Source organism: Psittacula echo (genome assembly GCF_963264785.1).
Source record: "Psittacula echo genome assembly, chromosome: 28".
Lineage (NCBI taxonomy): Eukaryota > Metazoa > Chordata > Aves > Psittaciformes > Psittacidae > Psittacula > Psittacula echo.
In genome coordinates, this window is record NC_137763.1 from 1533770 (window position 1) to 1547071 (window position 13302).

General features: G+C 67.4%; 4 protein-coding genes across 5 annotated transcripts in view; 1 reads left to right on the plus strand and 3 right to left on the minus strand.

The window, feature by feature from the left end:
* The window catches only part of FLNA (filamin A), a 57408-nt gene extending 56811 nt beyond the window's left edge, over positions 1-597 (minus strand). For both annotated transcript variants that reach the window (XM_080635886.1, XM_080635887.1), the window contains exon 1: positions 521-597. The gene's annotated coding sequence lies outside the window, so the exon portion shown is untranslated. The remainder of the gene's footprint in view (positions 1-520) is intronic.
* Positions 598-4160: 3563 nt separating this feature from the next.
* On the minus strand, positions 4161-6449 carry HAUS7 (HAUS augmin like complex subunit 7). Its single transcript, XM_080635962.1, has 7 exons — positions 6403-6449; positions 6192-6307; positions 6047-6114; positions 5310-5371; positions 5124-5215; positions 4836-5029; positions 4161-4290 (listed from the first exon to the last, which is right to left on the minus strand). Exons 1-7 carry the CDS (start codon positions 6439-6441, stop codon positions 4283-4285), a joined length of 579 nt encoding a protein of 192 aa, XP_080492088.1. The 5' UTR covers positions 6442-6449; the 3' UTR covers positions 4161-4282.
* A 191-nt stretch (positions 6450-6640) lies between these two features.
* On the plus strand, positions 6641-10538 carry CCNQ (cyclin Q). The gene is given in 7 exon segments (XM_080635944.1): positions 6641-6710; positions 6974-7043; positions 7195-7381; positions 7627-7759; positions 9137-9230; positions 9233-9348; positions 10195-10538. Coding segments are annotated over 6 exon segments (804 nt in total). The 5' UTR covers positions 6641-6710; positions 6974-6979; the 3' UTR covers positions 10405-10538.
* A 496-nt stretch (positions 10539-11034) lies between these two features.
* The window catches only part of HCFC1 (host cell factor C1), a 29975-nt gene continuing 27707 nt past the window's right edge, over positions 11035-13302 (minus strand). Inside the window, exons 26-28 of the mRNA XM_080635889.1 lie at positions 12297-12627; positions 11424-11487; positions 11035-11210 (exon numbers count right to left, since the gene is read on the minus strand). Of these exons, the coding sequence (XP_080492015.1) occupies positions 11171-11210; positions 11424-11487; positions 12297-12627 (435 nt within the window). The 3' untranslated portion in view covers positions 11035-11170. The remainder of the gene's footprint in view (positions 11211-11423; positions 11488-12296; positions 12628-13302) is intronic.

A 13302-nucleotide genomic window follows, 5' to 3' on the forward strand; every position in this document is an offset into this window, starting at 1 on the left:
CCCCCATAGCGGAGGCTCCCCCTGAACCCCATAGACAGGGACCCCCATAGCGGAGGCTCCCCCTGAACCCCATTGCACCCCATAGACAGGAACCCCCATAGCGGAGGCTCCCCCTGAACCCCATAGACAGGGACCCCCATAGCGGAGGCTCCCCCTGAACCCCATTGCACCCCATGGACAGGGACCCCTCCTGCTGCACCCCATAGACAGGGACCTCCATAGCGGGGACCCCCCCATCCATCCCCACCAGGGTTCCCCATACGGGGCACCCCCAATGCACCCCTATTTAGGAGACCCCCTCTATGAGTCCCCCAATTGGGTCCCCTCTAAAGCACCCCCCCCAAAGCGGGGTTTCCCTGCACCCATTGCGGTCCCAAAGACCCCGGACCCCAAAAGTGGGGTCCCCCCCATTCCTTCTCCTGGTGGGGGGGGGGGTCCCCATCTCCCGCCATGGGATCCCCCATCCCCACTGAGGGGGGTTCCCCCCATAGGGGTCATGGTCCCTCCCGGCCGCGCTCACCGCTCGGCTCGGTTCGGCTCCGCTCGGCTCCGTTCGGCTCCGCTCGGCTCCGCGGCCGCTGCTGCCGCCGGTGCCGGTGCCGGTGGGGGGGGAGCGGCCGGTGCCGCCGCGCGGAGCCTTAATTGGTAACGGGCAGCGCAGGCCCCGCCCCCTGGGGGGGAGAGGGGAGGGGGAGCGGGCGGGGGGGGGACAGGCGCACATGGGGGGGGGACAGGGCATGGGGGGCTATAGGGGCTCATAGGGGGGTATAGGGACCTATAGGGTGCAGCAGGGGGCATATGGGGCATGGGGGGATATAGGGACCCATAGGGTGGGATGGGGGGGATATAGGGCATGGGGGAACTCATAGGGACCTATAGGGTGCAGCAGGGGGCATATGGGGCATGGGGGGATATAGGGACCCATAGGGTGGGATGGGGGAGATATAGGGCATGGGGGAACTCATAGGGACCTATAGGGTGGGATATAGGGCACGCGGAGATACAGGGACCCATAGGGTGGGATGGGGGAGATATAGAGCATGAGAGAGCTCATAGGGACCCATAGGGTGGGATGTGGGCGATACAGGGCGTGGGGGCTCATGGGAGGATATAGGGGATATAGGGACCCATAGAGCTGGGGGAGTATATGGACCCCATTGAATGGGATGGAGGTGTATAGGGACCCATAGAGTGGGCAGAGGCCCGATAGGATAGGGGGGCCTACAAGGGGACCTATAGAGCAGGAGAGAGGCCCTCTGGGGCCTCAGTGGGGTGAGGTGGGGCTATGGGGATGCTCTGGGGCAGAACAGGGTCTCCACGGGCCCTATGGAGAGGACAGACCTATAGGGACGATGTGTGGGGCAGTTAAGGCCAGTAAAGGGCCTTGGGGGGCCCCTATGGGGCAAGGGCGCCTAAAGGGGACGTGGGCTCTGCGCTGCCCTTCGGCCAAGGAGGCGCCATAGGGATTCTATGGGGCAGAACTGGGGGAAACCCCCAGGATGGGAGCGGGCCCACAGGGGCTATAGGGAAGGGGGGCCCAGGCGGGTGCTGGGGGGCCCCATAGGACCCTATGGGGAAGGAAACGAGGCAGCGCCGGAAGCAGCTGCTCCAGCCCTGATAGCGCTGGGGAGCATTAACACACGAGGATCCCGTGTTACACGCGTGTTCTATGTATGTTACACGCCTGTGTGGGGGCCGTGTCACTGAGAACACGAACAAACACGCGTGTTACATGTGTGTTACATGCGTGCGCATGGCGCCCCACGTGCCAACACGCCCCACGTCTATTACACACGTGCTCAAGGAGCTGCGCATACACACGCATACATGGCTCTGCGCGCATCCCGGCCCCCCCATCTCAACACGCGTGTCACATACGTGTTCTGTCGCTCCAACACGTGCAAACACGCCTGCTCCATGCCTGCACCGCACGCACACGCGTGTTACACCCCTGCAGAGCCTGTGTGCGCCCTGGACCCATAAGAGATGGGGGTTCAGGGGGCACCAAGGGGGGGATTTACCCCCCAGTGATGCTCTATGGACCATGGGGGGGGATTTACCCCCCAATGATGCTCTATGGACCATGGGGGGGGGGATTTACCCCCCAATGATGCTCTATGGACCATGGGGGGGGGGATTTACCCCCCAGTGATGCTCTATGGACCATGGGGGGAGGATTTACCCCCCAATGATGCTCTATGGACCATGGGGGGAGGATTTACCCCCCAATGATGCTCTATGGACCATGGGGGGAGGATTTACCCCCCAATGATGCTCTATGGACCATAGGGGGGGGATTTACTCCCCAATGATGCTCTATGGACCATGGGGGGGGGGATTTACCCCCCAGTGATGCTCTATGGACCATGGGGGGAGGATTTACCCCCCAATGATGCTCTATGGACCATGGGGGGAGGATTTACCCCCCAATGATGCTCTATGGACCATAGGGGGGGGATTTACTCCCCAATGATGCTCTATGGACCATGGGGGGGGGGATTTACCCCCCAGTGATGCTCTATGGACCATGGGAGGGGATTTACCCCCCAATGATGCTCTATGGGCTCTTGGGGGGGGATTTACCCCCCAGTGATGCTCTATGGGCCCTGGGGGGGGGGGCTTTACCCCCTCTAAGCCTCTTTGGGGGGGGCGCATTCACCAGGATGATCTCATCCCAGCAGGAATCCGGGGGGGGAAGGGGGGGGTGGACACGTCACAGGGAGGCTTTACCCCCCCCCCCCCCCGGAATTTGGCCCCCCCCAAAGCTGAGTCACGCCGGGTTCAGTGTAAACACGGCCCCGACCCTGCTGCTCCTTCCTTATAGGGCCCGAAACGGCTCCGGGGCCCCCCCGGCCCCCCCCCAGACCAAAAATAGAAGCCATTGGTCCGGGGGGAGGCCCTTGGGACCACCCCCCCTCCCCCCGCAATGGGGATTGGAACAGCCCAAATGTGCCCTCCTGGAAAGGGAATGAACCAATGGGGGGGGGATGGGGGGGGTCAGTCCTGGAGGGAGCCCTTGAAGCGCTGCTGCAGGGCGGCCACCCGGGTTTCTGTGGGGAGAAATGGGGGGGGGGGACCCTGAAAAAGGGCCCCCCCCATTGTGATAGAGCTTCTAAACCCCCCCAATCTATGAGTGACCCCCCCAGAGCATCACAAAAGAGCCCCTGCACCCCAACCCCCCCCATATTCCCCAATGGATCCCCCCATACCCCAACCCCCCCCTGCACCCCAAAACCTGTCCTCAGTACCCCAATAGACCCCCTGCACCCCCAAATCCCCCATAAGACCCCCAATAGCCCTCCCATACCCAAACCAACCCCCTTTTATCCCAAAAGCCCCCCCATTAGGTACAGCTGTGCCCCCCCTTACCCATGTCATGGCGCCAGGCCCCCCCTGCCTCCATGGCCAGGTCACCCAGCAGGGTCGTGGCCTCCAGGCCCTGGGGGGAGAATGGGGGGGGGGGAAGTGGGGTGCAGGGACCCCCAACCCCCCCCCCATGGACACTGCCAGAGCCCCCCATGGACGACCCCAGGGACCCCCCCTATTCTCTCCTATAGGACCCATGCCCCCCGCCCCCAGTAATGCCCTATAGGGCCCAGAGACCACCCAATGCTCCCCTATGGGGTTTAGGGTGCCCCCAACACACTCCCATAGGGCTCAGGAGCCCCCCCCAACCCTCCCCTATAGGATTCATGGACCCCCCCCAACACCTTCCCATGGAACCGATGCCTCCCCCCAAGCCTCCCCTATAGGGCCCATGACCCCCCCAAGCCTCCCCTATAGGGCCCATGACCCCCCCAAGCCTCCCCTATAGGGCCCATGCCCTCCCCAAGCCTCCCCTATAGGGCCCATACCCCCCCCAAGCCTCCCCTATAGGGCCCATGCCCCCCCCAAGCCTCCCCTATAGGGCCCATGCCCCCCCCAAGCCTCCCCTATAGGGCCCATACCCCCCCCAAGCCTCCCCTATAGGGCCCATGCCCCCCCAAGCCTCCCCTATAGGGTCCATGCCCCCCCCAAGCCTCCCCTATAGGGCCCATGCCCCCCCCAAGCCTCCCCTATAGGGCCCCCTCCTCTTCAGGGCCCCCCCACCTGCTGGAGGTGCCTCAGGCGCCGGCACACAGGGGGCGCCATGGGGCCGCATGGGGCGAGCTCGGGGGGCGCTGCCCCCCCAGTGTGGGTCTGGGGGACCCCGAGCCCCATCCCCACAAAGGCAGAGGCCAAGGCAGCCAGGTCCTGTCCAACGGGCAGCAGGGGGGGGGCCGGGCCTGGGGGCCCCCTCAGCTCAGGGCTCTGCAGGACAATGGGGGTCAGACCCCACCATGGGCAACCCAATGGGTACCAGACACCACCCCATGATGGGCACCCCCAGACCCCCCCAATGGGCACCCCCAAACCTCCCCCTGGGCACTCCAAGGGGTACCAGTCACCACCCCCCATGGGCACCCCCAGACCCCCCCAATGGGCACCCCCAAACCTCCCCCTGGGCACTCCAAGGGGTACCAGTCACCACCCCCCATGGGCACCCCCAGACCCCCCCAATGGGCACCCCCAAACCTCCCCCTGGGCACCCCAAGGGGTACCAGTCACCACCCCCCATGGGCACCCCCAGACCCCCCCAATGGGCACCCCCAAACCTCCCCCTGGGCACCCCAAGGGGTACCAGTCACCACCCCCCATGGGCATCCCCAGACCCCCCCCAAATGGGCACCCCAAAACCCCCCTGCAATGGGCACCCCCAAACCTCCACATGGGCACCTCCAATGAGCACCCCCCAAACCCCTCCATGGGCACCCCAATGGGTGCCCCCAGCCCCTCCCCATGCCCCCCCCCCTCACCTCGGCCTCCACCATCTCCAGGTGCCTTCGCGTCTCCCCCAGCTCCGCTTCCAGCTCCAGCCCCACCGTGAGGGACGGGGGGGGTCCCGGGGGGGGTCCCGGGGCTGGGGCTCAGCGGGGGGGGCCTCAGCACCGCCTTCCCCTCGGGGGTCTCCAGGAGCTCCTGCAGGAAGGCGCCGGCGCGGAGCAGGATGCTGGGGGGGGGGGGGGCACCGGGGCCTAGAGTGAGACTCAAGGCCCCCCCCCCCAGCCCCTAGGGGGGGGTCCCCACTTTGGGGGGGTCCTCACCCGCTCTGAGCACCTTCCTCTTCCTCCTCCTCAGGGGCCGCATCCAGCAGGTCCGTGATGAACTCCAGCTGCTGCGCGGGGGGGGCTGTGCCCTTGGGGGGGGTCACAAAGACACAGAATGGGGTGACCCCCCCAAAACACCCACCCCCCCTCCCCCAAATCCCCCCCCCCCCCCCATGGACCCACCTCCACCAGCGCCGTGTCCTCGGCCTCGCACAGCGTCAGCTCCTCTGCCAGCGCCGTCAGCTCTGGGGGGGTCAATGGAGGGGATTTGGGGGTTCAATGGGGGGGTCAATGGGGATCCAGGAGGATCAATGGGGGGGCCAGGAGGGGGGATTTGGGGGGGGGGTAATGGAGGGGATCAATGGGAGTGTCAAGGGGGGGGTTGGGGGTAGTTAATGGAGAGGGACAATGGGGGGGTTGGGGGGGTTTGCAGGGGGTTAATGGAGGGGATCAATGGGAGGGTTTGAGGAGATCAATGGGGGGTCAATAAGGGGGGGGTTAACGGGGGTGTCAATGGAGGTGCCAAGGGGGGGATTAACGGAGAGGATCAATGGGGGGTCAATAAGGGGGGGTTAATGGGGGTGCCAAGGGGGGGATTAACAGAGAGGATCAATGGGGGGTCAATAAGGGGGGGTTAATGGGGGTGCCAATGGGGGTGCCAAGGGGGGGATTAACGGAGAGGATCAATGGGGGGTCAATAAGGGGGGGTTAATGGGGGTGCCAAGGGGGGTGCCAAGGGGGGCATTAACGGAGAGGATCAATGGGGGGTCAATAAGGGGGGGTTAATGGGGGTGCCAAGGGGGGGATTAACAGAGAGGATCAATGGGGGGTCAATAAGGGGGAGTTAATGGGGGTGCCAAGGGGGGTGCCAAGGGGGGGATTAACGGAGAGGATCAATGGGGGGGGTTGGGGGTTCCCACCTCTCACCCGCGCTTCCTCGGGCTCATCCCGGAGCTCCTTCAAGCGCTTGGCGAGGGGGGGATCCACGCTGGGTGGGGGGAGAAGGGATCAGTGCGGGACCCCCCCGGTACCGGACACACGGACTCGGCCCCCGGCCCCCGTTACCGGCAGCAGATCCACTCGAGCAGCGCCAGGCGCGGGGCCGACGGGGTGCAGAGCAGCCTCAGCGCTGCCCCCGGCTCCAGCGGCGCCTCCAGCACGGGGGGGGGGCTCGGCAGGGCCTGGGGGAGGCAGTGACCGCTTGTACCGGTTGTACCGGTTGTACCGGCCCCCACCCCCTTACCGGAACCCCCTTTCGGTACCGGCCCCCCCTCACCCGCAGCCGCGCCACCACCGCCGCCGCCTCAGCAGCCATTTCCCGCCGCTCCCGCTGATTGGCCGCCGCCTCACGAACTCGCCCGTCCCCCGCTGTGACGTTGGCCAATGGGGAAGCTTCCCGCCTCGCCCCGATCGGGCGCGCCCATCGCGATTGGTGGAGCGGCCGCGCTGAGGTCCCGCCTCTCTATCTCTGGACCAATAGGAGAGAGCAGAGCGGCTGCGGCTGCGCAGGGGCAGGTCCCGCCCCCGGAAGTGCTCGGGACGCGCCGGTCGCCACCGCCGCCGGTTCCCTGCGGCCGCCGCCGGGTGAGGGGAGGGGCCTGGCGCGCGCGTGACGTCACGGCGAGGGGAGGGGACGCTGTGACGTCACGACGGAGGGCGCGGGGAGGGGCGTGACGTGGAGGGAGAGAGGGAAGGGGCGGGGTTTTGGCGACGTCACGGGAGGGGAGGAATGACGTCGCTTCCGCTCGCCGGGGGCCGCGCTGTGACGTTACACGCGGCGGCGCCGCGCTATGATGTCACGGGGTGACGCTGCTCCCGCGCTGTGACGTCACCAATCTCGCCCACAGGCCGCCATGGAGCGGGAGGGGCCGGACGCGCGCGCCCGCTTCCGCGTGGCGCGGTTCATCGTGGAGGCCGGTGAGGGGGCGGGGCCTGGGGAGGGGGCGGGACCAAGGGGGGGGCGGGGCCTGATGGAGGGGGCGGAGTCCGGGGAGTGGATTCGGGGAGGTGGGCGGGGCCTCTGCCTAGGGGGCGTGGTCTGACCCGGGGTGGGCGGGGCCTGCCGCAGGGGTGAAGCTGGGGCTGGGCTCGGTCGCGGTCGCCACCGCCTGCGGCGCCTTCCACCGGTGCTGCCGGGCCCTGGGCGCCCGCGCCCCGCACGACCCCCACCTCGTGGCCGCCGCCGCCATCGGCCTCGCCGCCAAGGCCGAGGGGACCCCGCTGCGCGCCCGCGACCTCCTCAACGTCACCCACAGGTACCCGGGACCCCCCGGCACCCAACGGCTGCCTCTGCCCCCCCCCCCCGTAACACCCAATGGGTGCCTCCGCCCCCCCCCCGTAACACCCAATGGGTGCCTCTGCCCCCCCCCCGTAACACCCAATGGGTGCCTCTGCCCCCCCCCCGTAACACCCAATGGGTGCCTCCGCCCCCCCCCCGTAACACCCAATGGGTGCCTCTGCCCCCCCCATGGCACCCAATGGGTGCCTGTGCCCCCCCCAGGTGCCTGCACCCCGGGGTGCCCCCGCTGGCGCTGGACGCGGAGTTCTGGGCGCTGCGGGACAGCCTCATGCAGTGCGAGCTGTGGGTGCTGCGGGTGCTGCGGTTCCGCATGCCCCTGGCGCAGGCGCACAAGGTGAGAGCCGGCACCCATTGACACCCGTGGGCACCCACTGACATCCAGTGATACCCAGCGACACCCGTTAGCACCCACTGATACCCATGGGACCCACTGAAACACAGCGACACCCATTAGCACCCATTGCCACCCGTTGACATCTATTGATACCCAGTAACATTCACTTGACAGCCATTGGGACCCACTGACACCCATGAGACATCCCAGCACCCACTGACACCCATGGGATGCCTTGACACCCATTGACACCTATCAGACCCACTGACACCCACTGGCACCCAGTGATGCCCCTGGGACCCATTAACACCCATTGACACCTCTGGGACACCCCTGGGACCTGCTGACACCCATTGATGCCTATCAGACCCCCTGACACCCATTGACACCCATGGGACACCCCTGGGACCCATTGACACCCACTGACACCCCTGGGACCCGCTGACACCCATTGACACCTATCAGACCCATTGACACCCATTGAGACCCCTGGGACCCCCTGGGACCCATGGGACACCCCTGGGACCCATTGACACCCATTGACACCCCTGGGACCTGCTGACACCCATTGACGCCTATCAGACCCACTGACACCCATTGACACCCACTGACACCCCTGGGACCCGCTGATACCCATTGACACCTATCAGACCCATTGACACCCCTGGGACCCACTGACACCCATTGACACCCATGGGACACTCCTGGGACCCGTTGACACCCATTGACGCCTATCAGACCCACTGACACCCCTGGGACACCCCTGGGACCCATTGACACCCACTGACACCCCTGGGACCTGCTGACACCCATTGACGCCTATCAGACCCATTGACACCCATTGACACCCCTGGGACACCCCTGGGACCCATTGACACCCATTGACACCTATCAGACCCATTGACACCCCTGGGACCCACTGACACCCATTGACACCCATGGGACACCCCTGGGACCCATTGACACCCATTGACGCCTATCAGACCCATTGACACCCCTGGGACCCATTGACACCCATTGACACCCCTGGGACACCCCTGGGACCCATTGACACCCATTGACACCTATCAGACCCATTGACACCCTGGGACCCACTGACACCCATTGACACCCATGGGACACCCCTGGGACCCATTGACACCCATTGACGCCTATCAGACCCATTGACACCCCTGGGACCCATTGACACCCATTGACACCCCTGGGACCCGTTGACACCCATTGACACCCCTGGGACCCACTGACACCCATTGACACCCATTGACACCCCCGGGACCCCCTGGCATTCACTGCCCCCCCTGGGACCCCCCCATAGCCCCCCCTCCCCGGCCGGGGTTGTGGGGCCCCCCCTGACCCCCCCTTTCCCCCCCCCCCCAGTACCTGGCTCAGTTCGCGCTGGCGCTGGGGCTGTGGGCGCGGGGGGGGCGCGGGGGGGCGCCGGGCGTGGCCTGGGCGCTGCTGCGGGACGGGGCCGCGGGGGGCTGGGCCTGAGGAGCCCCCCCCAGCACGTGGCGGCCGCGGCGCTGCACCTGGCAACGGAGCTGTGCGGCTGCGGGGCCCCCCCCGGAGCGCCCCCCCGCTGGTGGCAGGTACCGGGGGGGGGATGGGGGATGGGGGGGATGGGGGGGATGGGGGGGGATGGGGGGGATGGGGGATGGGGGGGATGGGGGGGATGGAGGATGGGGGGGGATGGGGGGGATGGGGGGGATGGGGGATGGAGGGGTGATGGGGAGGATGGGTGCTGGGGGGGTGATGGGTGCTGGGGGGGGGATGGGTGCTGGGGGTGATGGGTGCTGGGGGGGATGGGTGCCGGGGGGGGGATGGGTGCCAGGGGGGGGATGGGTGCCGGGGGGATGGGTGCTTGGGGGGTGATGGGTGCTGGGGGGTGATGGGTGCGGGGGGTGATGGGTGCTGGGGGTGATGGGTGCTGGGGGGTGATGGGTGCTGGGGGGTGATGGGTGCTGGGGGGTGATGGGTGCGGGGGGTGATGGGTGCTGGGGGGTGATGGGTGCTGGGGGGGGGATGGGTGCTGGGGGGTGATGGGTGCTGGGGGGTGATGGGTGCTGGGGGGTGATGGGTGCTGGGGGGGATGGGTGCTGGGGGGTGATGGGTGCTGGGGGGTGATGGGTGCGGGGGGTGATGGGTGCTGGGGGGTGATGGGTGCTGGGGGGTGATGGGTGCGGGGGGTGATGGGTGCTGGGGGTGATGGGTGCTGGGGGGTGATGGGTGCTGGGGGGTGATGGGTGCTGGGGGGTGATGGGTGCTGGGGGTGATGGGTGCTGGGGGGTGATGGGTGCTGGGGGGTGATGGGTGCTGGGGGTGATGGGTGCTGGGGGGTGATGGGTGCTGGGGGGTGATGGGTGCGGGGGGTGATGGGTGCTGGGGGTGATGGGTGCTGGGGGGTGATGGGTGCTGGGTGCTGTGTCCCCCCCCAGGTGCTGAGCCCGGGGCTGGGCCAGGCGGAGCTGGAGGAGCTGGAGCGGGAGCTGCTGGGGCTCTATGGGCTCGACACCGAGGTGGGGGGCGACGACCCCCTCTGTGCCCCCCAAGTGACGTCCGGGCCCCCCCCCAGCCCCGACCCCAGGCCTGGTCCCTCCCGCGCCCCCCAGTACAGGCACAGACCCTTCCGTGCCCCCCCCGACTGAGCCGGGGCCCCCCCAGCCCCACAACTGTGCCTGTTCCTGGGGGGGGGCACCCCAATAAAAGATCCCATTCCTGAGCCCTGCATTGAGCTGCATTGACCCCCCCATGCCCCTCCCAGAGCGTCCCAGATATTGGGGTCCCCCCCCTCAATAGGACCCAATTGGGGGGGGGGGGGTCACTGGGGTCCAGGCCCTGGCGCCGCTCCCGCGAGGAGCACGTGCTCTTTCCCGCCAAAACCCGGGTTCGCCGCTGGCCCCGCCCTTCCCGCCTTTCTCCAGCCAATCAGGTTGCCGCGACGCTGCTTCTCCCTCCCGCCACACCCCCCCCCCCGCCCCGACAGCCAATGGGCGGCCACGCTCCCTCCGGCGCCGTGTGTGCGTCACCAGGACCCCTCCCCCCCCGCCCCTCCCCCCCCCCGCCCCAAACGTTCCCTTTTTCTCCAAAAAAATGTCTTTTAATTCTCAAAATAGCACAAAAACGACAGATACGGGGGGGGAGGGGCCCCCAATACACTATAATACACGGGGGGGGGCTGGGCTGCCCCATAGCGCCCCATGGCTGCCCCATAGCGGCCCCCCGGGGGGTCTGTACAGGGGGGGCCGGGGGGGGGGGGAGGGGCAGCGAGTACAAAACTTCATCCAGCAACTGCAACAGGTAAAAAAAAGCCCCCCCCGCCCCTCCCCCCCTCCTGCCCCATAGCGGAGCCTGAGCCCCACAGCAGCCTCCGGTCCCTCCCCCCCGCTATGGGGCAGGGGCCCGTGGGGTCCTTCACTGCCCTTCGGCCTTCGGCTTCTTTGGAGCGGATTTCCTGGGGGGGGAAGGGGGGAGAGATGTGGGGCTGCCCCATAGCGATACCCCACAGCCATGGGAGGGCCTGCCCCATAGCCCAGCCCCACACACACCCCATGGCTTGGCCAGTCCCATTTCTCATGGCAGGCCAGCCCCAAAGACAACCCCATCGCACTCTGCCAGCCCCACAGATCCCCCCTCCTGCCCCATAGATCCCCCCAGCCCCACTCACAGGTCGGGGGAAGACAGCGGGCGCTTGCTGGCGGGTTTGGCCCCGGCTCCGTCCTTGCTGGACTCTGTGGGGCAGAGGCGGGATGTGGCGGGTGATGGGACCCCCACATGTGGGGCAGCCCCACAAGTCCCATCACAGCAAGAGCCCCGCCATGAGCAGCCCCCCAAGTCGTGGCCATGTCCCCCCTCCTTAGGGGGACCCACACCCAAGCTGATGCTCCCACCCCCTGCACCCAGCCCCATGGCTGCCCCCCACCTATGGCTCAGCCTCATAGGGTCCCAGCACTCACCCGCATGGCGGGCCCACAGCCCTATGGGACCCACACCAGAACCCAGCCCCACATGTGTGGGGCAGCCCCATAGGGTCCCAGCACTCACCTGCATGGCAGGCCCACAGCCCTATGGGACCCACACCAGAGCCCAGCCCCATAGGGTCCCACTTACCTGCATGGCAGGCCCACAGCCCTGTGGGACCCACACCAGAACCCAGCCCCACATGTGTGGGGCAGCCCCATAGGGTCCCAGCACTCACCTGCATGGCAGGCCCACAGCCCTATGGGACCCACACCAGAGCCCAGCCCCACATGTGTGGGGCAGCCCCATAGGGTCCCAGCACTCACCTGCATGGCAGGCCCACAGCCCTATGGGACCCACACCACAACCCAGCCCCACACGTGTGGGGCAGCCCCATAGGGTCCCAGCACTCACCCACATGGCAGACCCGCAGCCCTATGGGACCCACACCACAACCCAGCCCCACATGTGTGGGGCAGCCCCATAGGGTCCCAGCACTCACCTGCATGGCAGACCCACAGCCCTATGGGACCCACACGAGAGCCCAGCCCCACATGTGTGGGGCAGCGGCGGCACTCACCCTGCAGCCACCGCACCTGCGTGGCGGGGCCGTAGCCCTTGTCGTTGCGCGCGGCGATGCGGAAGATGATGGCGGGTTTGGTGCTGTGGTCGATGTGCGCCGTGGCCAAGCTGCCGGCGGGCACCAGGCAGGAGGGGCTGGGCCCGCAATAGACCCGCATGAAGGCGAGCGGGGCCGGGCCCCCCCCCCCGGCGGCCCCGGCCACGGCTGCGGAGCCCCCCCCCCGGCTCTCGGCCGCGCCGCCGGCGATCGCCAGGTAAACCGAGTACTCCAGGATGCGCCCGGACGTCACCGACGGCGGCTCCCACGTCAGGTGCGCCCCGTCCGGGCTCTGCGGGCAAAGGGGGCAATGGGGCAACGGGGGGGGACACAGGGACAGGGACCCTGATAGTGGGGCTTGGTTGAAGATGTGGGTCCGCCTATGGGGCAGGCTGTGGGAGATGCTATGGGTCTTGCTATGGGGCAGGCCACGGGGCAGGCTGTGGGTCTCGCTATGGGGCAGGCTATGGGGCGGGCTGTGGGGCAAGCTGTGGGGCAGGTTATGGGTCTCTCTATGGGACAGGCTATGGGGCAGGCTATGGGGCAGGCCGCGGGTCTCACTCTGGGGCAGGCTATGGGGCAGGCTGTGGGGCAGGCTGTAGGGCAGGCTATGGGGCAGGCTGTAGGTCTGGCTATGGGGCAGGCTATGGGGCAGGCCGCGGGTCTCACTATGGGGCAGGCTATGGGGCAGGCTATGGGGCAGGCTGCGGGTCTCACTATGGGGCAGGCTATGGGGCAGGCTATGGGGCAGGCCGCGGATCTCACTATGGGGCAGGCTATGGGGCAGGCTATGGGGCAGGCTATGGGGCAGGCTGCGGGTCTCACTATGGGGCAGGCTATGGGGCAGGCTATGGGGCAGGCTGCGGGTCTCACTATGGGGCAGGCTATGGGGCAGGCCGCGGGTCTCACTATGGGGCAGGCTGTGGGGCAGGCTATGGGGCAGGCTATGGGGCAGGCTGTAGGTCTG

Coding starts and splice junctions, on each gene's coding strand:
- HAUS7 (XM_080635962.1), bottom strand. CDS start 6,441: ATGGCTGCTGAGGCGGCGGCGGTGGTGGCGCGGCTGCGG. Junction 6,308..6,402: donor CGGTGGTGGCGCGGCTGCGG/GTGAGGGGGGGC, acceptor TGCCTCCCCCAG/GCCCTGCCGAGCCCCCCCCC. Junction 5,372..6,046: donor CGAGGAAGCGCGGGTGAGAG/GTGGGAACCCCC, acceptor TGACCCCCCCAG/AGCTGACGGCGCTGGCAGAG.